Source organism: Leopardus geoffroyi, chromosome A2 (assembly GCF_018350155.1).
Source record: "Leopardus geoffroyi isolate Oge1 chromosome A2, O.geoffroyi_Oge1_pat1.0, whole genome shotgun sequence".
In the NCBI taxonomy this organism is placed as follows: domain Eukaryota; kingdom Metazoa; phylum Chordata; class Mammalia; order Carnivora; family Felidae; genus Leopardus; species Leopardus geoffroyi.
Genome location: NC_059331.1, coordinates 81,780,259 through 81,804,542, shown reverse-complemented (window position 1 = coordinate 81,804,542; position 24,284 = coordinate 81,780,259). Strand labels below are relative to the sequence as shown.

The window sequence follows — 24,284 nt, the reverse complement described above, 5'->3', positions numbered from 1 at the left end:
AAGGAAGAAGAGACTGGAGGCAAAACCCAAACAAACTGCTCCTCTGAGGCACTTCTGTACAAGACAAAATGAGAGAAGGCATTTCCTCCACTTCCGTGTGGCACCCACAGCACAGTGGCATCTGATTTTGTGTAACTTTAAGTGTTGAAAATCTGAAATAATGTGATAAAAATGTTACAAACATCTTACATGATGCCAATTTAAAATTGCATTTTGAAATAATGCAATCCCTCCACTTAAAATTTTATCAAGAAGCATTTCATTCTCAAGCTAGTGGGAGCATGGAAGTTTTAAGTTCTTGGCACATGGTGGTACCATTTTGGCAGGTAAAACGCTTGTGGAATGAGTCTTAAAGTGCAAGCTTGACTTATTCGAGGTCTTTATAAAAGCATCTCTTTCAAACAGTGTGACCTCTAGGTATGGTCTGAGTAGAGCAACAGAGAAAGGAGCACTGTTTTGGCATTTTAAGGATTTGTGGAGGAAAAAGACTAGAGCTCCACCTCAGTTAGACTTCAGAGCTCTCAGGTCAAGAGCACCCACACTACGGCTTCACCTTCAGGCAGCCCAACAGGCTTGAGACAGAGACCTTAAGACGAATTCTTGAATTCACACGGGACAGCTTTGGGATTCCCAGATAGAACTGGTTGGAATTTTGAGGGAAACCAACCTCCTGCAATTGTGAGCTAGGGACTAGAGGCAGTGAAATTTGGAATGTTACTATCAACACTTCTCTACTTGTACCCCAGGCTGGTGAGACCTGGAAAACTTTGTAATGAAAAAAAAAAAAAAAAAGAAATACCATTACAAACCATGAATGCTAACTTACAAACATACTCAATCAATTTATGGCTCTTTAGTGTTAGTAGTAATTGGTCCCCATTAATTTTTAACTTTGTTAGATACTATCTATTTATGATATATGAGAAAACTAATGCATTCAAATAATGCCAATAGGAAAAAAAAAGTTTTACTTCTGTGATATTTGAAATACCTAATATAATATTAGGACTCTGATAAGAACCAAACAAAAAATAAAGGTAAATCATTAACTTCATATTATAATTTTTGGTTTTTAGTATAACAAAATTTTTCTTCTGGTAAACAATTCCATTTTTTGCTCAGTTAATCCAAGAATCAAGGAATTATATATTAAATTATCATAACATGTCATCATACTTTTTAAAAATTTTTTAATGTTTATTTTTGAGAGAGAGAGAGACAGAGCACAAGTTGGGGAGGGCAGAAAGAGGGAGGGAGACACAGAATCCAAAGCAGGCTCCAGGCTCTGAGCTGTCAGCACAGAGCCTGACGTGGGGCTGGAACTCACGAACTGTGAGATCATGACCTGAGCCGAAGTTAGATGCTTAACCAACTGAGCCACCCAGGTGCCCTCATCATATTTTAAAGTACATTTCTTTACTTCATTCATGAATTCATTAATATCCCACATAGCATCATTGTAGAATGCTAACAAAATAGTACGGGATTTGCTATAGATTGAATGTTTGTGTCTCTTAAAATTCATATGTTGAAACCTAATCTGCAGTGTGATATTTGGAGGTAGGGCCTTTTGGAGACCAGCTCCTGAGGGTAGAGCCCTTATGAATGGGGTTAGTACCTTTATATTTTCTTTTTCTTTTTAAGTTTATTCATTTATTTTGAGAGACAGAACATGAGCAGGAGAGGGACAGAGAGAGGGAGAGAGAGAGAGAGAGAGAGAATCCCAAGCAGGCTCCATACTGCCAGCCTCACCAACCATGAGATCTTGACCTGACCCAAAATCAAGAGTTGGACGCTTAACCAACTGAGCCACCCAGGCACCCTGGATTAGTGCCTTTATAAAAGAGACTCCAGGGAGTTCCTTCACCCCTTCTGCCATATGAAGTAACAGCAAGAAGATGACAGTTTATGAACTAGGAACTGGTTTCTCAGTAGACATGAAATCTGCCAGCACCTTCGTCTGGGACCTCCCAGCCTCTAGAACTGGGAGAAACAGACTTCTGTTGTTGATAACCACAACCCAGCCTGTAGAATCTTGTTATGACATCCCGAACAGGGTTTATAAATATGCGTTGAAGGCATTACTTCAAATCCCTCCCAGTTCTGATATTTTTATTATTCATGGGCTGGAAAAGTTAATAGTAATAACAAAAATACTAAAATGAAACCATGTCTTTAATGCAAAAGTGAGTAGTGTCTATAACAGTACCATGATGTGGGTAAAGTGTTGGATTTTTCATGATGAGTAATTTTCTTATTATTTTTATCTTCTGCAAATTATTGAAAGATTCTTTAATGCCCACTGGGCTCTTGTGCCTGGAGACAGACACTGATTGATACTTGTATTTTAGGGCTCTAAGTGTTAATAAACACATTTAAATAAATACAACTTTGAAAAATCAGTTTTTCTTAAACATGTAAATGTTTATTACAAATTTTAAAAAGTCCCTGAAACATTTTTTTTTATTTTTTATTTTTTTATGTTTTTATTTTATTTTTGAGAGAGAGAGACAGAGTGCAGGCAGGGGAGGGGCATAGAGAGAGAGAGAAAGACACAGAATCTAAAGCAGACTCCAGGCTTCAAGCTGTCAGTGTGGAGCCCGATGCGGGGTTCGAACTCATGGACTGTGAGATCATGACCCACGCTGAAGTCGGACGCTTAACCGACTGAGCCACCCAGGCGCCCCTGAAACAATTTAAACTTATAAAAATGTTCTTTAGAACTCTCAGATGCCACACATAGTGGACAAACATACAGAAATGCTCTATCATTAACTATTATTACTTACCTTACACTTAAATTTATCCTAAAGTAAACAACATGAATCCAGTTCATATCTTCATTATTTCTATTCCTTCCAGGTTACTGTAATACTTAGTTTGATGCCTTCTCAGGGAAGAGTAATCTACCAAATTTTAAAAGGAAAAGGATACTTTTGCAAACCAGGAAGGGTAGAGGGTGTGGTTATCGACCAGTTGATTCTTGTTTGAGGCATAGGATCTGCTGGCCTCTCCCAAAAGGTTAAAACCTAGCCACTGGGGTCATAAGGTTAAGTCTCCTTTTCATAGTTAAACTTTGTTACATCAGTAAGATTTTTAAGTCCACATCTTTCATTTAGATTTTAGGATTTTGTTACACAGTGCTCCCTATGATACCATCATTTTAAAAGCCATAGCATCATTTTAAAAGGGAGTGATCTCTAGGACACATTAAGTGAGAAAAAGGGACACACAGTCTGCTACTTCAATGTAAGAAGTTGATGGGAGAAGAATACAATGTATGTGCTCATAATTTTCAAAAAGAAACAATGGAAAAACTAAATAAATAAACCAAAACCTACTAACATTGGATACTTAGAAACAGGGATGGAATAGGGAGGAGAAAAAGGCAGGAATAGAAGCAATACTTCTCTGAACACTCATTTTATTGTTTTGATTCTTTGAACACTCATTTTGTTGTATCATTTATTGTTTTTATTGCCAAGTAATGTTATACATAATTGGAAAAGCATAATTATATCAAAGAGAAAAAAAGATGGCCATCGGCACAAAAAAAAAATAAGTATCTGGGGTAACAAAAAAAAGTATTTTTACTGAAAATATTTGGTAGGATATATACATTTTAAAGGCAAAAAGAATTGCATAACTCTTTTGAATTGCATACTTTTCGTAAACTACATTCAGTAGTGTTATTGTTAGTGATCTTGTAGTATTGTTATTCCAAAACCATTACGCGTGTATTGTAAGATGAAACTAATAAGCAATTATGTTAATGTCTAGAAGAATCAAGATTGATAAAAAGTGGGTCTGCCACACTTCTGGGTGCACCCCCATGTGATGCACTAGGAAGAACCACCCCTCCCCATGTAGTTATTCTTGGCCCCAAGAGAAAAAAAGGGGGGAAAAAAGAACCTGAATATCAAGTTTGTGGATCTAACTACAAACTTGAAGGAAATACAAGAAACAGAACAAATGAAATGATGCCAGAGGAAACAATGAGAATGTGGGACATTTTACAAGACAAATGATGTTTTCCTCAGTAAATGAGTGGCATGGGAAATAAGAAAGTTTATTACAAGAAGTATTAAATATATGATACCCAAGTGCAATGTGAACTCCATATGGATTTTGATTTGACAGAGTCATGTTTAAAAAGGTATTTTTGAGACAATTTGGGAAACTCAAATATGGACTGAATATGGAATATATATATCTGAATATAATCTGCACTATGCGATGTTCAGAAATTACTGCTAATTTCATTACATAGATAATGGCACTGTGCTATGTTCCCTAAAAATGTCATTTTTTGTTAGAGATGCACACTGATGTACTTACTGGTAAAATAATATAACTCCTGGGATTTGCTTTCCAATACTTCAGCAAAAAAAAGGACAAGGGGAGATAATTAACAAGATTGGCAAAATGTTGACTGTCATTTAAGCTGGATGATGAGGAATCATTATGGTGTTCTGCTTGTGTGTTATGTTTAAATTTTTCCATGATAAAAAGATTTTTTTTAATATTATAGAAGTCTTTTCTTCTTGTAATCAGTACCCATCTGGAGATTTCATTTCCTAAGAAATGAGAATCAAGTCTGTGAAGTTAGTTTTCTCCTGACAATGGTTGATTCTTTCATCTTGGAACACATAGTTAAACTGTCTTTCTATTTACTATTATGAGAGCAGTTCCTACTTTTTCTCTAACAATGTGGCTTGCTCACAGTTTCCTGTATTCAATTTTCTCTGTTTGCACAAATAGAAGCAAATACTTTGTTATAAATAGGCAGAACAGTGTGGAGACAGAAGCATGCTGAGACAATACAAAGCAATCTTTTTTTAAAAAATTTTTAATGTTTATTATTTATTTTTGAGACAAAGAGAGACAGAGCATGAGTAGGGGAGGGTTAGAGAGAGAGGGAGACACAGAATCCAAAGCAGGCTCCAGACTCTGAGCAGCTCAGAGTCTGATGCAAGCGAGGCTCCAACTCACTAACGGGAAATCATGATTTGAGCCAAAGTCGGCTGTTTTAATCACTGAGCCACCCAGGTCCCCCTACAAAGCAATCTTAATAATGGGAAAGATTACAATTGTTTGTGATCTTTAAAATGTTTTGTCAGGGCCCCTGGGTGGCTCAGTCGGTTAAGCATCCGATTTGGGCTCAGGTTATAATCTCACAGTTTGTGGGTTCGAACCCCACATCAGGCTCTGTCCTGACAGCTCAGAGCCTGGAGGCTGCTTCGGATTGTGTGTCTCCCTCAATCTCTGCCCCTCCCCCACTCACACTCTGTTTCTCTTTCTCTCAAAAATAAATAAACATTAAAAAATATGTATATTTTAAATGTTTTGTCAAAACATTAAAAACGCTCATCAGTGATTATAGCTGTATATGAAACTATAGGAAAGAAAAATGGGGGAAAAAAGCAAAGCTGATATTTATTTAGTATACTATAATTTAAAATACTGGAAACTTGGGGCGCCTGGGTGGCTCAGGTCATGATCTCACGGTCCGTGAGTTCGAACCCCGCGTTGGGCTCTGTGCTGACAGCTCAAAGCCTAGAGCCTGTTTCAGATTCTGTGTCTCCCTCTCTCTCTGCCCCTCCCCTGTTCATGCTCTGTCTCTCTCTGTCTCAAAAATAAATAAATGTTAAAAAACATAAATAAATAAAATAAAATAAAATACTGGAAACTTTAAGGATTAAAGTGTCTTATCCTTTGTAAAAAAAAATAATAATTTTTCATTTTCCTCTGAGGGTGAAGGAGAAATGAATTAATCCATATTCAATCTTGGCTGAGCCCTCTAGCAAAGCAATCATAGGCATCTAGAGATTTACCTTTTGTGAAATCACATCTAGTTTCTACTTTTCCTACTTTATAAAATGAAGCAGACATCTTTTCTATACATATGAATTATCATCCTCCTTTCTAAATGTGCATGAGCTTCCTGTATTTTATCCTTTGCACTTTCAACATCATGAAATATCTCTGAGAATTCTTTTTCTAATAAAACTTTAGGCTTAAAGTTGCTATGGTGTCTCAGAATTCTGTGCAATTCTTTAAAAGATTCTCTCTAGGCTTCTAGCTAGATATGGAACATAATCTGATTGTATTTTACAAAATCACTTTCAAAATATTGACGAGGTTCACCCCTCTATGTCAGTGGTTTTTAATAATTTTAGTATCTTTTAGCAATGATGTTTAAGCTTTTTTCATATGACATTATATTCAAAGTGGAATTGTTCTAGAGTGTAAGGTGGGGGTGAAAGACCCTGAATCCCCACCCCCTGGATCTCCCCCTCAGCTCCTGAGGTGGCCCCCAAACATCTCCGAGAACAGTTTGCAGACACCTGCACTTCATAGTAGATAAAGTTCTATGGCTGATAAAGTGAAGTCATTAAGACACCCAGACACCACAACACAGATCAGCTAGGATTGGACATGTGGGTTCTTCCCATTGTATTGGTACTCAGAATCATCCCAGTCTTGACAGAAATATCCTGTCCCTCTATTTCTGTCTCTCTGATGCAGACCACTGAGTAGGATCCAGTGTGACCCTCCACCCAGCCTTCCAAATTATGCTTCAGATTGATCCTGGCTCTCAGCATCCACCTTGACCCAGGCTTCGATTTCACTTTTCAACGCCCAAGTTCACCAGCAGCTCCCAAGCCCTGCCTGCGTTTACCAAGACACCAGCCTGGGATCTGGAGGTATCACACAAGGCCCCACACATATGTAATTTGTGTTGGCATTTCTCTCCCCACATGCCTTTTGCTATTTTAGCTTCTCTCAGATACACAGTCTTTGTTCTAAAAGTCTCCGTGTCCTGAATTACTTCCTTGCCTTCTGTACAGGATCAAAACCAGCTGTTAGAGCTGGTTGTTCCTTTCTTTAACAATCGGTCTGGCTTTTAAGTTAGCTCTCGTTGTTTGGCCATATCTTTATGAGCATAATCCCTGGGCAGATGGCAAAGAGAATGGAGAAGGGATAGAATACAGAAGGAAGTAGATTAGAAAGGAAGGACAATATCCTCATTTAAAGCTTTCCATAATGTTGGTTTTATCATTATAAAGATGCAAGAGGAGAGGAGAAGGAGAAAGAGGAATGGGAAAAATATAATAGAAAGATTTTATCAGAAAAGGAAGAATAAATGTCTGTTAAATGCTTCTGGAAATTTGGGAAGTTTACTATGAATGTGGCTGTGTGCGGGGTGTTGGGGGGGGGTGATATTCCTTCACTTCTCTGAGTGTCCCCAATTCAAAAACAGTTTGACCTCATACATCTTATAAAATCTAAAATCTATTTGAGAACTTCCATCAAAACTTGGGATGTATATTTTAGAATGTCTGATTACTAATACTGACCAGTTGATCATCCAGTCCAAAAAGTTGTTCCATGTAAGTTTCAGACAACCTCCGAATTTTTGGCCTCATTGATGGATCAATGCACATATCCCTTTGATAAAATCATAAAACACAGTCAAACATTTCATTTCATAGTAGTTAGTTCCATAATTAAATCAGTGATTTGAATCCATGATTCTATCTATGGGTGTAGTTGAAGGGAGGGGAAGGAGGAGACACCTCCCCTTGGGAGAAGTATATCAAAACCTACTGCAGGACTTTGTCAACCACCCCCTCCTCCAGATTTTGCTGTGCCCCCCAAGAGAGTATGCCTCTTTTTCCTCATCCCCAACTTGAAATAACTGCCCTACGAGCACATTATTGATGAGAGAGGGCTATATTTCTCAAGTTAAGAACCAGTGGGGAAACTGTTCCTATTGAAGTCTTTCAGACTTAAAAGCCTATGAAAGGGGGCATCTGGGTGCCTCAGTCAGCTAAGTGTCTGACTTGGCCTTAGGTCATGATCTTATGGTCTGTGGGTTTGAGGCCCACGTCAGGCTCTGTGCTGACAGCTCAGAGCCTGGAGCTGCTTTGGATTCTGTGTGTCTCTCTCTCTCTTCCCCTGCCCCACTCGCACTCTGTCTCTCTCTCTCTCTCAAAAAGAAATAAACATTTTAAAAAAGCCTATGGAGGGATTCCTTAACCATCCTGAGATTAGAAGACTTCTTTTGGTACTCTATAGTGAGTGTTTTACATTCAGAATAAAATATCTCCCTACCATAAAGCAAAACAATACTCACCAGAGAAGACTTTCGAGACCATTTTCCATTATAGTAATGATCATTTTCTGTAAATATTTCAGCGGATCCTCAGGACATGTAGTAAGTAGGCCACATAACAGAGCCTAGGGAAAATGAAACAGAATCACTCTTTCTGGATGTGCATGTTGTTTTTTTTTTTTTTTTTAACATTTATTTATTTTGAAAGACAGAGACAGAGCACTAGTGCGGAGGGGCAGAGAGGGGTGGGGGAGACACAGAATCTAAACCAAGCTCCAGGCTCTGAGCCATCAGCACAGAGCTCGATGTGGGGCTCGAACCAACAAACTGTGAGACCATGACCTAAGTCAAAGTTGGACACTTAATCAACTGAGCCCCCCAGGCGCCCCTGGATGTGCGTGTTCTTACTAAGCAACAAATAGGTTTCTCTCCTACAATTACAGAATCAAATAACGTGATAGGTTTTTTTTTTTAAATATATTTTTATTTATTTTTGAGAAAGAGAGCAAGAGGAGGGAAGGGGTAGAGAGAGAAGGGGACAGAGGACCAAAGCGGACTCTTTTCTACCAGTAGAGAGCCAGATGTGAGGGTCAAACTCACAAACCATGAGATCATGACCTGAGCTGAAGTGAAATGCTCAACCAACTGAGCCACCTAGGCACCCCAATGTGACAGTTTTTTAAGTAAGCGTACCTTATAGACATTCCTTTATTTATCCAGTGTTCATATTTTGTTAAAGTCTAACTAAAATGAAGTTTCACCTTTACTACTTAAAAAAAAAATCCATTGTAAATGACACAATGGAGTTGCTGCTCAGTGTTTTACATTCAATGGGCAGTATTTTGGAGTCCAATTGAAGACACAGTTGTGATATTTTGATCAGTGGTGTCTACCCCTTTTTAGTATGAAGTCCTCCTTTTTAACGTCAAAAATCTCCTCAGACTCAACCACAAAAGTTATTGAGAAAATCCACCCTCAAAATCTATTACAAATTCAAGGAGTCTTTTTAAAAAAATTGTATTTTATCATTCACAACATCTACAGAACATACATTTGAAAAATTATAGCTTATGGGGCCCCTGGCTGGCTCATTTGGAAGAGCATGTGATTCTTGATCTTGGAGTTGTGAGTTCAAGCCCCGAGTTCAAGCCCCACATTGGGTGTAGAGATTACTTAAATAATTAAAACTTAGAAAGAAAGAGAGAGAGACAGAGAGAGAGAGAGAGAGAGAAAGAAAAAAAAAGAAAGAAAGAAAGAAAGAAAAGAAAGAAAGAAGAAAGAAAGAAAGAAAGAAAGAAAGAAAGAAAGAAAGAAAGAAAGAAAAAGAAAGAAAGAAGAAAGCAAGCAAGCTTGTAGCATAGTTCACAAAGGTGGGAAAAAAATGGCTTACTGGTTCTGGATATTTAAAGTATATATATGAGGGGCGCCTGTGTGGCTCAGTCGGTTAAGCGTCCGACTTTGGCTCAGGTCATGATCTTGGGTTTGTGGGTTTGAACCCACGTCGGGTTCTGTGCTGACAGCTCAGAGCCTGCAGCCTGCTTCGGATTCTGTGTCTCCCTTTCTCTCTGCACCTTCCGTACTCGCACTCTGTCTCTCTCTCTCTCCAAAATAAATAAACATTAAAAAAAAAATTAAAGTACGTATATGAACTCAGAAAGCTGTTGCCATCTTACTTTCCACATTGAGTTTTCCCAAAATGGAGAATATTTCTCCATTTGAGGCAGAGAAAACAGTTTACAGCACACATCCCACAGAAACCACCTGGAATCCTCCTTAGACATTTCTCTTTGCCATTTTGGTTCACTGCCTGCAGGCAGGGTCTAGTGTGCATGGGGCAGGACTGGGGGTGGAGGTGGAGAGGCCGTTCTTTTACAGAGGGCCTATTCTCACTGGCTTTTTTCCTGCTCACTCACTTGTGAACAAAGTAATTTCACCCACTGGGTCATGCAGGGATCTTCCCACCTCCATGGACCAAGTGTCAGCAGATCCAGGCCTGGAAGTCCTGCCTTAGTCTCTTAGCAGTTCTCATAGTGTTCTTCCAGGGGGAAGAAATTGGATAATTTCCCCTGACTGGACCCTGCACAACATAGTTCTCCCTTTGCAATTAGCTCCATGTCCCCCTTTTAGTGTGCAGGCTGCAGGCTGAGAACCCAGCCCTCAAGACTACGGCAAAGTGGTTGGCCCTACATGTCTCTCCTTCTCCAGCTCTGCTTCCTGACCGAGCCCCATCCCAGATGTTCACAGTGAGCACTTAGCCATCTGCTGACTGACTTCTTTCTCCCCTAGACCTACAGAATATAATTGCACAGGAGGTCAGTGATTCTCACCACAGTTGCAAGATGGATATGAATAGCATTCTGTTACCCAAGGGCGGAAGTCTTCTATTACCTGGAAGCCAGACTTCAGACAGCTCCCTGAATAGTCCCATGAAAGGCCCATCTGCTTTCTGGCACTGCTGTGCCTGAGTCCCCAGAGTGCTGAGTTTCTCCATTCCCCACTTACCACATCCTGCATTCCATTCTGGCACCCTGAGGATATCTGCATCGGAATCACCTGGGGAGTGAATTGGTCTCTGAAGATGGGGCCTGGGAAGCTGCATTTTGATGAGCTCCCCAGGTGATTCCTCTACACACCGAAGTCTGAGGATTGGTGCCTTGAGGTGATTTTTAAGAAAGTTGGGATCTGATTAATGAATACAAGAAATTACTTCTTTATATTTCTAAGTTCCACAGATTAGGAAACTACTTCTCCTGAAAAGTTATCTTGCAGAAGTCAAATCAAGTTGAGAGGAAAAGTCTCTGGAATGATAATAAAGGCATATGGAACTAGCATAGTTCAAATGTTCACTTTTTGCACAAGATATCTCATTGTTCAGTTTCCCACTGGGCAAAGTAAAATAGGCCAAGGCTTTATATATTAATGTGTAAACAGCGTATAGCTATCTGCCAATAAGAAAACATAATTAGTGAATCACTAGCTTTTTTTCCGCCCAATGAAAACAAAAATTGCAAAACCATTAGTTTTGCAGAGGCAAAATTATGCAAAATTCCCACAAGATGAATGTTTGGCTGTCAAAAAACCACATTAATTATTATTAATTACCAATTATTATTGCTAGGTTTCTAAGTAAAAACTTACACAATCAAGGACAAAAAACACCATGACTTAAAAAGATCTAAATTGGCTTTCTGAAGCTTGTATTTTCACAAAATAATTGTGCAATCTTCCACTTGCTTTTGGCTCTGTCTCTCTAACTCAGTCCCCAGTCTTTCTCAAATATTCTGAAAGATGTATGGGGACTGACGACAAACATGGGTTTATCCAGGACCATTGTTTCTACTCCTTTCAACTACCATCCATCTTTTCAGGAGCAAGATAATGCAGTGCTTGGGTTCCACTAGCTGTAAACTCTGGATCTGCAACCTCCCAGTGGGGAAGCTCTGACAATTACTTCTCTGTTCTTATTTCCTTCCCCATACATATCATAAAGGTACACATATCATAGGTCTATCATGAGAATTAAATGAGCTAATATATGAAAAGTATTTTGAATAGTTTCTAGTATAAAATAAACACTCCATAGATGATCATGGTAACAAGCCATTCACTGATAATCATCACCTCCTGTAGAGCCAAAGACTTGAACAAAGAGAAAAGAAATTCAAAACTATTCCCTTGTACCATTCAGAGGCCAGTGCGATGACAGAGAGATTGACTTTATACCAAGCCTGATGGAAGAGATTAGAACAAATGCATTTGGGGGAAAGGATTAGGAGAGAGAACTTGATAGAACAATAGTTTAAAAATAAATAGCAAAGTAGTAACTATCTATGAGACACTTAGATACTCAAGGGAGCAAGACTTATTTGGCTTTTCAGATATTGCAGATAAATATAGTAAAATATACTAAGGGCCTAAGTAGCAATGCAAAAATCAATTGCTTCCTGAGTACAGAGATAAAGTGATTACAAAAGCCTTGTGAGGCCCTGGGCAGTGGGAGAAACTTCCAGGTAGCAAGTACTGAGCAGGTGGTTTGCAAATAGGGTCTTTCTCTTGGCAAGAGCAACACCTCAGGGGCAGAGACCAGTTTGGCTGGAGTAAAGGGTTCTGATGAGAGAGAAGCAGACATAGCCAGAATTTTATACTGGGACCTGGGATAGGGTCTTCCTCCCTCCTCTAGATTCCTCGAGGCCATTCAGAAGCAAACCCCAGCAAGACCAGTCACATGGCCAAATGTCGCAGACAGCCAAACATCCAGAGAGTCACAGTTCATTTTGCTTCCCAAGATCCCACTTGACTTTTAGAGGGAGTTGACCTTGACTTTTAGAGGGTATGTTCTTATTTCTGGATTTCACAGATGAGGCAAAGTAGGGCCAGGTGGTACATAAAGTGAGAAGGTTTTTAAACTACAAACTCAGGGCTCCTCCCAGGCCCATAGCATTGCACTCATGCAAAATTGTTTGCATGTATATCTTCCTCCAGAACTCGAGGGGTTTTTTCACGTTATCTATCTGGAAATATTTATTTATTTATTCATTCATTCATTCCTTCATTCATTTATTATTTGGTTGTTCCCTTATTCATTTTTTTTTTTTATTTTAAAGAGAGAGTGCATGCTGAGAACATGTTCAGGGAAGGGAGGGGGAGAGAAAAGAGAGAGAGAGAGAGAGAGAGAGAGAGAATCTTAAGCAGGCTCTACACCCAGCGCATAGTCCCACATGGGGCTCCATCCCACGACTCTGGGATCATAACCTGAGCCGAAATCAAGAGTCAGACCCTTAAACTGACTGAGCCATCCATGCTCCCCTTGAAATATTTTATTTTTATGCAAACTAGAAAGACATTCTTCTTTTAAATTAATGGTAGAAAATCAACATATAGTTTTCACCTTATTTGTTTTAGATGAGATTGCTTTTATTTTTTTTATTTTTTTATTTTTAATTTTTCATTTAATTTTTAGAGAAAGAGAGAGAGAGCATGTGTGTACATGAGTGGGGAAAGGGCAGAGGGAGAGAGAGAGAGAGAGGGAGAGAGAGATTGGGAGGGAGAATCTTAAGCAGACTCCATGTCCAGTGGGGACCCCCACATGAGGCTTGATCCCACGACCCTGGGATCATGACCTGAGCCAAAATCTAGAGACTGACATTCAACCAACTGAGTCACTCAGGCACCCCAAGATGAGATTGCTTTTAAAAATGCAATGTCAGGGGCACCTGGGTGACTCAGTCAGTTGAGCGTCGGACTTTGGCTCAGGTCACAATCTCGCAGTTTGTGGGTCTGAGCCCCACATCAGGCTCTCTGCTGTCAGCGCAGAGCCTGCTTCAAATCTGTCTCCCTCTCTCTCTGCCCATCCCCCATTTTCTCTCTCTCTCTGTCTCTAAAATAAACATTAAAAAATAAAAAAATAAAAAATAAATAAAAATGCAATGTCAGAATCACACAGTTACAGAAACCCCTTTTCTTAGGAATAAGGTTTAAGTCTCTGTTCAAAGTCGCTTCTAGCTCCCTCCCCTTGCAAACAAGCTCCAAGTGACATCTCACAAATGCTTGCCGTCCCATTATGGTAGAAATGAGGTTGGCATGCTATTGTGTCATTGCAGGGGAACTCTTAATCGGTTTCTACAGAAGTTACTAAGTTAACAATTTGAGAACAAAAGAGTTTTTGTGTCTTCTTGAGATTTAAATAGAAGGTGTCAATTTTTTATTTTAGAAACTCTATAACTCAAAGTATACTGAAGATTATTTAAAAGGGTCAGCTGGCTTCAGCCATTCAGGAGGAACATCAGCGAGAGAAGATGTCCCTCAACACTAGAACTTGAGGGGTTTTAAGGCAGGTGGGACATGTGAGGAGACCCAGTCTCCGTGAGGTGAGAGCAAGACAATGGATTCTGATACCTGCTGGATTGTGCCTGGCCCACAGCCAGGTGGTCACCAGCTGTTTAATCCCTAAATAAGTAAACTGTTACTAGAGAAATAATCATTGTATACTTTTTGGTTATTTAAGTGTTCCACAAATTTGCCTCTGGAACTGCATCTGTGAGTTGGCTGACTGGGCTAAGGGAACTCAGCAAACAACTGTCCTCAGAAGATACAACGTCTATCCCCAAGGTCCAGTAAAATGAGTTAATATATCAGTTCCTTCTCTCCTGCATTGGCTGGCGGTCTCTTGCTCCATATTCAATAATTCCTGATTCTTGCATCTCTAGTAAATATTTGCAGCAATTAGTTCCTAAAAAAAAATCCCCAGGGGCGCCTGGGTGGCTCAGTCAGTTGAGCATCCGACTTCAGCTCAGGTCATGATCTCACAGTTCGTGAGTTCCAGCCCCGCATCAGGCTCTGTGCTGACAGCTTAGAGCCTGAGACTGCTTTGAGTTCTGTGTCTCCCTCTCTCTCTGCTCCTCCCCTGTTCACACTCTGTCTCTATCTCTCAAAAATAAACTAAAAAAAAAAAAAAAAAAAAAAAAATCCCCAGTAACAGAATCTATGTAATTTAGAAATAAATGCAATATTTTCAAAATACAAATTGGAAGCTATCATGAAAGAAATATAAAGCATAAAAGATGAATAAAAATCATAAAAATAAAAAAACACTTATTTCTAAAAATAGAAAACTTTGCAAAAAAAATTATGATTTGTAACTTAAATACGCCCTCTGCTGGGAATATCTAGTTTTGCAAACTAAATGTTAAACCGAAATCTGAGCTAACAATTTGAAGAGCACTTTTCTGCTCTCAGAGACAATTGCTATGTACAGCTGTTTAATAATTTGGTAGACACTATACCCATAGTATCTCACCCATCCTGGGACCATGCTGACTTCTGCCTAGTAGAAAATTGAAGAAGAAATGGATTTCTAAATATTATTGACAATGTTGGGGCCCCTGGGTGGCTCAGTCAGTTGAGTATCTGACTTCGACTCACGTCATGACCTCACAGTCTGTGGGTTCGAGCCCCGCATCGGGTTCTGTACTGACAGCTCAGAACCTGTGTTCTGGTTCTGTGTCTCCCTCCCTTTCTTTCCTTCCCCGCTTGTGCTCTCTCTCTCGCTCTCTCAAAAATAATAAGGCTTCATTGTGTATTGCTATCTTAATACCTTTTAAAATACAAATGTCTTTTATAAGGAATATTTCCAAGGAAGGAGATTCCAACAGTAGTAGGATGAAGTATTTCAGAATTCTAAGAACTATCTCAGAGAGAGAATCTAGTGAGTGAGAAATCAGAAGACAATACTCAGTTTTCCCACAATTCTATCTAGGTGCAGGCTCTGAGTGTCCACATGCAGATGTTTTTTAAAAACGTGGAATTTTTTTTTTAATTTTTTTTTTTAACGTTTATTTATTTTTGAGACAGAGAGAGACAGAGCATGAACAGGGGAGGGTCAGAGAGAGAGGGAGACACAGACTCTGAAAGAGGCTCCAGGCTCTGAGAGGTCAGCACAGAGCCCGACGCGGGGCTTGAACTCACAGATCGCGAGATCGTGACCTGGCTGAAGTCGGCAGCTTAATCCACTGAGCCACCCAGGCGCCCCTAAAAACGTGGAATTTCTAAAACATATTTTTCCTGAATTTAAAATAGTATATAGCAAGTAAATCTCTTATTGCACAGATTTCCAAGTATTTGATCAATTAGTTCATTTACTTCAAACCTAAAATTAAAGTTTACAAAGTACTTGACTCCATGGTCTAAAAAAACAAAACCCACAGCCATTCTGTATCTCGATGTTTGTACCTCTTGCACAAACAATACATGTAGGTTTGCGTGGAAGCCATATTAGATACTGGTTGCCCATGAGGGAAAGAAAAGACGAGCTTGCTGCAACATGAGAACATGAACCATGAAGGAAGAGATCATTTTCCTGACAGAATTATGGTGATTGGTCACAGTGATTTCAAATACATTTTTTTTTTAGTCAGAAAAAAAAAAATCTTAAAAAAAAAAACAACCTCATGGGAATCCCAAAATATATCCAGATAAAAGCAGAGCTGCTCTTTGATGTTGTAGGGGGAGTGTATAAGGGGAAGAAGACGAGCTCTCTTCTTCCCGATGCCCTTTCTCCAGCTATACAGCGTTCCTTGTAGGAGTCGTTAGAACCCTGGGATTCTGCTAACAGAAAACAAAACCAAACCTTTGGAAATCTGTCAGTATGCAATTAGGCACACACAGGGCTATCTGGAAACCGAACCTGAGGAAGAGGGTTTTATGACAGTGCTAGCTGGGACAGAGACTGGCCCATCTAGGAAATGGGGTGTCCAGGTGACCTCATGTACGTGGCCAGAGGCAAAAGGGCGCTCAATCCAGGGAGACCAGACACAGGTCTGCAACAGGCCAACCAGCTGTAGCTGGGATGAGAAACCAGCGCTTCCCAGTAATAAACGCTTTTATGCTCCCTGTGTTTTCTTTATTGCTTTCTAGTTTATTTGCTAATAGTATGGGAAAGCAAAAAAGGGGCATTTTTACTACAGTTAGACCAGCATTTCAGTTAATATATGAACATTTTTTTCTGACTATAAAAATAACATGTGATCTATGCAATTTGGAAAATTCAGAGAAAATACAAAGAATAAAATAAAACTCAACCATCATCCTGCCAACCAAAAATAACCTCTAAGAAAAATTTTAGTTTCTTTCTTCAGTGCATATATTTTTAACAAATTAAATTTTAAAATGATAATTGTACAAATTAAAATCAGGATTATATATTGTTGTATATTCTTTATATACATATATATATATATATATATGTATATATATATATCTTTTTTTTTTCCTTGGCTGGTCATTATGTTGTGAACATTTTTCCATGTCTCCCCAAAATTCTCAAGCCATCATGTACTGAGGTTGGTTGATAATCTATTGCAAAAAATAGTACAGGGGTGCCTGGGTGGCTCTGTTGGTTAAATGTCTGACTTCGGCTCAGGTCATGATCTCACGATCTGTGAGTTTGAGCCTTGAATCGGGCTCTGTGCTGACAGCTCAGAGCCTGGAGCCTGGTTCAGATTCTATGTCTCTCTCTCTCTCTCAAAAATAAAGATAAAAAAAATTTTTTTTAAAAGAAGAAGAAAAAGGGGCGCCTGGGTGGCGCAGTCGGTTAAGCGTCCGACTTCAGCCAGGTCACGATCTCGCGGTCCGTGAGTTCGAGCCCCGCGTCAGGCTCTGGGCTGATGGCTCAGAGCCTGGAGCCTGTTTCCGATTCTGTGTCTCCCTCTCTCTCTGCCCCTCCCCCGTTCATGCTCTGTCTCTCTCTGTCTCAAAAATAAAAAACAAACGTTAAAAAAAAAAAATTTAAAAAAGAAGAAAAAAAGTAGTACCATAAATGTTTAATAATTTCTAAATGGTTGGCCGTTTGGGTTATTTCTAACTTTTTCCCAGTATTAAAAATTATAGGATATAATATTAATTTTTATTAATAATGATGAAATGTACATATCTTCATCTCTATTTTTTCAGGATAGATTTCTAGAAGAATATAGAATCAGAAGGTGCGTCTTGAAGCTCTTCATACATATCTCAAAACTGCTTTCTAAAAACGTCTTATCAATTTACACTCTTATTAACAGCCAATGTGAGTGTCCATTTTACCTTGCCAACACTGAGAATAATAAAATTTGTGATTTGACAGGTGGAAAACAGTAATTCATTTCATCTACATTTTGTTTTTGTCAGTGGGGTTAATTTTCTTACATTTACTAGCCACTATGGGCTAATCGTGTTCCCTCAAAATTCATGTCTTCGTTGTGATGATATTTGGAGATGGGGCCTTTGGGTGGTAATTAGGGTTAGATAAGGTTGTGAGAGTTGGGTCCTCATGATGGGATTAGCACTGTTATAAAAAGAGACACCAGACAACTTGCTCTCTGTCTCTGCCATGTGAAGACACAGTGAGAAGACAGCCACCTGCAAGCCAGGATGAAGGCCATCACCAGAACCTCACCATGCTGGCACACTGGTCTCAGACTTTCAGCCTCCAAAACTGTGAGAAAACAAAGTTCTGTGGTTTAAGCCACCCAGTGTAATGGTACATTGTTATGGCAGCCCAAGCAGACAAAGACACTAGCCATCTCTGATTTTGCATACACTTTACTTGTCCTTTATTGGGACAGACTTCATTGAAAATAGGATTAGGGAGGCAGATATATCAGTGTCCAAAGAGAGAACCCCAGAGGAATGATAAATTCAAAAAGACAGAAGCAAGGCCACTTGTTGAATCTCCATTCATGTCCCCCAGTCTCCTCTAGAGATCTTCTCAGCTACAGGTATAGAGCGTTTTGTGATTTAAAACAAATAAATCATTTCAACAGTTAGTCCATGACCTAGTCTCCTAGTCCATTCGGGCTTCTGTAATACAACACCATAGATTGGGTGACTTACAATTTATTTCTAATTGTAATAGAATTAGAGCTGGTGAGAGCTGATTCCTGGTTCATAGACGGCCATCTTCTCATAGCGCCCTCACATCATAGGTGGGCCAGGGATTTCTGTGGGGCCTCTGTTATAAGGGAACTGATCCCACTCATGAGGGCTCTGCCTCATGACTTAATCACCGACAAAGTCCCCACCTCCAAATACTATCACATGGAACATTAGGTTTCAACAGATGAATTTGGGGAGACCCAACATTCAGTTGATAGAATGCTCTCATCACTTCTTTCATTTTCACAATAAAATCTAATTATGGTGATTCTTGAAGATTTGAACCTAGACATCAATTTCCTTTGGTGTATGTGAGAATAGCTGTCCTATGTGTGACCCCACTGATCGTTGTAAGTCACCAAGCTGACTGGCCATTATAGCCCCTCTACCCTCACTGTGCCACTCAGACTCTCCCTGAAGTTCCAGAAGCTTTGTGCTCTTGAAAAGAACAAACTTCTTAGAGACACAGTGATCACTTCTGGGTCAGGGGTAATTTTCCTTGATTTATTAAATATGTAAATATATTCTAGACTTGCATTGTCCAATATAGTAGCTACTATTTACACATGGCTATTGAGTACTTCAGACATGGTGGTCCAAATTGAGATGGGACGTAAGTGTAAAATACACATCCAATTCTAAGACATAATGTGATTTCACATTGAGTCCATGTTGAAATGATGATATTCTGGACAGATTGTTTTTCTCAAATATATTAAAATTAACTTCACCGGGGCTAGCTCAGTCAGCTGAGTGTCTGACTTCAGTGCAGGTCAGGATCCCACAGTTTGTGGGTCGAGCCCTGCATCAGGCTCTCTGCTGTCAGGGCGGAGCTTGCTTCAGATCCTCTTTCCCAGCTCTCTCTGCACCTCTTCCACTCACAATCTCTCTCAAAAATAAATAAGCATTGGGGCGCCTGGGTGGCGCAGTCGGTTAAGCGTCCGACTTCAGCCAGGTCACGATCTCGCCGTCTGTGAGTTTGAGCCCCGCGTCAGGCTCTGGGCTGATGGCTCAGAGCCTGGAGCCTGTTTCCGATTCTGTGTCTCTCTCTCTCTGCCCCTCCCCCGTTCACGCTCTGTCTCTCTCTGTCCCAAAAATGAATAAACGTTGAAAAAAAAAATTTAAAAAAATAAATAAATAAATAAATAAGCATTAACAATTTTTTAAATTAACTTCACCTATTTATTTTTACGTCTTTAATGTATGTATTTATAGGACACCCAAATAGACAAATGCACAGAGAATGCAGGAAAAAAAGTTTGGGCTAGAAACAGCTTCAAATTCACAGCTGCAAGTGGCTAAAGCCATTGAGGTATTTTCTACTAACACATGGTAGATGCCCAGCAAATATTTGCTGATGGAATGGTCTAATGTACCCTCCTTAGCTTACCACACTTACCATCCCCTAAGAAAAAAAGGCTGGCTGGTGTCAAGAGCCTAATCTGTTGCTCAAAAAAAATAAGTTACCTAACTAACTTGAATTGAACATACCTGGTTCTCTTTAGAAACATTTGCTCTTAGAACTGAGCCACCATACTGTGTGGGCGTCCAAGCAGCTCATGAAGAGGCCCATATGGAGAAACCAAGCCTCCCGGCTCACAGACGTGGCTGAACTCCCAGCCAACACCCAGCACCAGCTGGCCAGGCATGTGAGCAAACCATCTTAAAAGTGGATCTTAGAGGACATGCTTCAATACCATTGACTTGGGACCTTGCTGGCAGGGGATGACTTCTTATCTACGGCCTTGATAACTTCAAGGGCCATCATTGTCTCATGTCCCACAGCAATAGTGGCTTGGAGGCAGGTACTCAGAGAAAGTCTCTATGCCCATGGGCTTGCTGGGGACAGTCTGCACAGTGGCAAACACACACACACACACACACACACACACACACACTAAATTAAATTAAATTAAATTAAATTAAATTAAATTAAAAAATAAAAGTGGACCTTTAACCCCTGTCCATCACCCCAGATGGTACCACATGGAGCAGAGAAAAACGGAAAAACCTTATCAGAATTCAGATTTTTGAGCAAACAAAATGATTCATGGTGTTTTAAGTCACTAAGTTTTATAGTTGTATTACATAGCAATGGATAATTGATACAGCAAATAGAATATGACTATACAGCCAAATGAAACCTATTATTCCATCCATCCCTAGCTATATACATTATGAGAAAAAACACCCAGCCATTACTCTCTTGTAACTTCTTATTATAGAAAACTTCAAACACAGAGAAAGTAAACAAGAGTATAATGAACCCCTGTGTACCCATAACCCAGTTTCAACCATCACCCCATTCCGTGAGACTTCAAAGTTGTTCATGTTAACAATGATTTTTTTTTTTTAATGAAGTTTATTTTTTTTTTCAACGTTTATTTATTTTTGGGACAGAGAGAGACAGAGCATGAACGGGGGAGGGGCAGAGAGAGAGGGAGACACAGAATCGGAAACAGGCTCCAGGCTCTGAGCCATCAGCCCAGAGCCTGACGCGGGGCTCGAACTCACGGACCGCGAGATCGTGACCTGGCTGAAGTCGGACGCTTAACCGACTGCGCCACCCAGGCGCCCCAACAATGATTTTAAAATAACAACATATTAATGAAAGCAGGAAATGGTAGACAAAATGGATGAAAAGATGCAGAATTTTGATTGGAATGTATAAAAAAAAGACTGACATTCTAAAACTGGAAAACACACTGTTTGAAATTAAAAACTCATTTGATATATTTAACAGTAGACTGGACACAGCATAAGTGAAAAATCACAGTGAAAAATATCCAAACAAGTACAAAGAGAAAAATAGGGAAAAAACAAAACAGAACAAAAAAAACAAACCTAACATATTTATGATTGGAGTCCCAGAAGGAGTAGAGAGAATTGGGTAGAAGCATTGTTTGAAATGATCCACAATTTTCTAAAACTGATGAAAACCGTCATCAATTAGAATCAGTAGCCCAGTAAGTGAAGCAGGGGTGTTGTTTTGTTTTGTTTTGTTTGTTTTGTTTGTTTTAAATCAGCCTCCATGCGAGGGTTTTCAGGGAAATGATATCCAGGTTTTATTTAGGATAGGTAGGTGAAGTTCAGAAGAGGTTAAATACAGAGAATCCATGATAATATGTGTGTGTATGTATGTGTGTGTGTGTGTGTGTGTGTGTGTGTGTATACACACACACATTCCAAAGCTTGTAGAAGATGGGTTTTGGAAAATAGCCAGTCCTGGCAAATTGGATTAGATGAATAGCTGTGCAGGAATATAAGGCACAATGAGATTTATCCTGATAGTCTCCTGGGGTTAGTGGGTTAACCAGGTTAAGGTGGGAGTGTGAGCCCCCAGAAAACTGCTCTCTTGCACCTATTGGTAACATGGTAGCAGAAGTGAGTGAAGGACTCCTGAGAGTCATGAGAATGTCACCTTAGGCCAAGGGCACTTCTGAGGGCCTCTTTCTTCTGGGAGCAAAGCAACCTGGTAGGCTGGTGAGCAAAGGATGCTTTCACCCAAAGGAGGAGCCAGGGATTACTCTGGCAGCTTCTGAGTGTTATGGAAAGTGGAGAGCAAGATGAGGAGAGGCTATCACTTCCCTGATGTTCCCTGACCCTCAACTCAAGTCCACTTCTGCTACCTACTCCACAGCCAACCTGGACTGAGTCATCACTCTGCCCTAAATCTTAAATACAAATATTCCACTTCCTGATCCCTACCTCCTACTTTTCCAGTTCCCTCACTCAATTACTCCCTTTACACCTCTTCACTCCTTAGGAACCTTCACTTTCTGCCCATAGATCAATCTCACATCCTACTCTCATTTCCCACCCAGTTCCTTGGCCCATCAGGCACTCTGAAAAGCTTAGTTCCTTTGCCATTGCCCTTCCATACTATATGCCTGGCAAACACCTATCCTGGTTGAAATCAACTCTTATTTCTGTATCTACATGTGGTTTACTGACTGCTGCTTAAGAAAAATCACACAGTGGGGAAGATGAGTACCATGCTCTCCAGATATTTTTAAATATAATTGAAGTAAAACATGAATCAAACTCATCAGAAAATAACTAAAACAATACAGATCTATATAGAACAAAAAATTAGGGTTCTCTCCTAAAACAAACATTTGCTGTCAATAGTGTTGCAATATGTTCTATGCATGCGTTATTGTTTTAACTGTAGATAGATATGAACACATAAATATATGAGTAGAGTCCATTGTAGACACTTCTGGGACAACTTGCATTTTTTTCCCCTTCTTTTTAAATGTGTCTTGGAGGGCTTTTCTTTTGAAAAGGTACACATATACTTTATATACTAGCCCATTCTCTCATTCATATATAAGTTCTTTATGATTTTCACTATAATGAATATCCTTGGACAGCTTTCTGGGTACATGTGAAAGTATACCTCTAGAGTGGATCCCTAGAAATGAAATGTTTGATCAACAATATGTCTAGATTACCATCCAAAAAGGCTGTACCAAATTGCACTCCCAACTGTATAGGAGTTATTATCCCAAGCGGGGCTCTCAATACTGCCTGGTTCTTTCCTTCCCTAGCTAGACCTCTCTCCCCATCATTCTCCACATACTTTATTTCTGCTCAAAACCCCTTCTGCAGCCTCCAACTCCACCCAAACATATAATTCTTAGCAAATATCTTACCAAATATTTGTACAGAAAATGGAAGTCACCAGAGAACTTTCTTGGCTTCCTACCCCCAAAACTACAAAACCTATCCACCCCTCTCCTGTCCTCCTTCCTCCCTTCCTGTTATAATGGTGGGGGGTAGGGAACAGTCTTGCTGTTTAAGGCAATCCCGGTGGTGGGGTCTTCCCCCTCACAAAGGGCCTTCCGTCGAGAGGTCTCTATCTTCTGCCTTCACCACTCCATTGAAACCCCCCAGGCTCACCGTGTGCCAAATCCACTATACCTCACCTTAGGTGGCACTATTGCCCTCTCTCTTCATAAAGCCACACTCTTCGGATGTTCCTCCTCTGTTTCTAGGGCACTGCTTTCGCACTTCTCTTGTCCTCAGGCCCCTCTCGCGCCCCATGCGCCCAAACCTTAAAGTTTGGAGTTTGGGGTTTCTGCCCCGGGACCCTGTACTCTTTCTCCCCAAGTTAGGTCACCCATTCCCCCCTTTCAGCCACCATCACCTCCCTCTGTCCTCTCCTTTCTGATCTGTATCTTCAGCCCAGATCGCCAGCCTGCTCAAGGTTAACCTCACCCTGGCCCATTCCGCCCCAGAATCCCTCCGCTCCCTCTCCGGCTAAACCCCAGCTCCTTCCAGATATCTTCGGTTTCTCCCCTCTGGTAACTCCGCCGCCACGTGGCTCCAGTACCTCGCAGACCTGAGGAATGTAGTTCTCTTTGAAGTAGTTCCTCAGCCGGAAGTTGGCAGTGCGTAGCGAGGCCATGACCACAGGCCCTACTGAAACTCCCCGCCTGCTTTCCGCGCCCCGCGTACCAGGCGCGGAGCCCGAGCTTAGGCCTAGCGCGTCCCGGCGTTGCCCCGGCAACCGCGTAAGAGGTCGGGGGGAGGGGCCGGGGCTGCACCCGAAGTTCCACGCCCCTACCGCCCGGGGCAGCCGGGAGGCAGGCGGGCTTCGGCCCTGGTGGGGCGGGGCCCGGGCCGAAGCGAGGGCAAGCCCGCCTCCGGACAGCGGTGGAACCCAGTGCGCCCCCTGGGGGACGCGCAGTCCTTGCGGCCCTTCACATAGCCCTGCCCCCCGCCCCGCCTCTGCCGAGCGGCCTGGACG

The 24,284-nt window shown here is 40.6% G+C and overlaps 2 protein-coding genes across 2 annotated transcripts in view; one reads left to right on the top strand and one right to left on the bottom strand.

Moving 5' to 3' along the window:
• Positions 1-6,638, top strand: part of LRRC17 (leucine rich repeat containing 17) — a 117,001-nt gene extending 110,363 nt beyond the window's left edge. Inside the window, exon 6 of the transcript XR_006716240.1 lies at positions 6,529-6,638. The gene's annotated coding sequence lies outside the window, so the exon portion shown is untranslated. The remainder of the gene's footprint in view (positions 1-6,528) is intronic.
• The window catches only part of FBXL13 (F-box and leucine rich repeat protein 13), a 211,287-nt gene extending 187,091 nt beyond the window's left edge, over positions 1-24,196 (bottom strand). Inside the window, exons 1-3 of the mRNA XM_045494560.1 lie at positions 23,868-24,196; positions 8,141-8,244; positions 7,362-7,452 (exon numbers count right to left, since the gene is read on the bottom strand). Coding sequence (XP_045350516.1) covers positions 7,362-7,452; positions 8,141-8,244; positions 23,868-23,942 — 270 coding nt within the window. The 5' untranslated portion in view covers positions 23,943-24,196. The remainder of the gene's footprint in view (positions 1-7,361; positions 7,453-8,140; positions 8,245-23,867) is intronic.
• Positions 24,197-24,284: the final 88 nt, after the last annotated feature.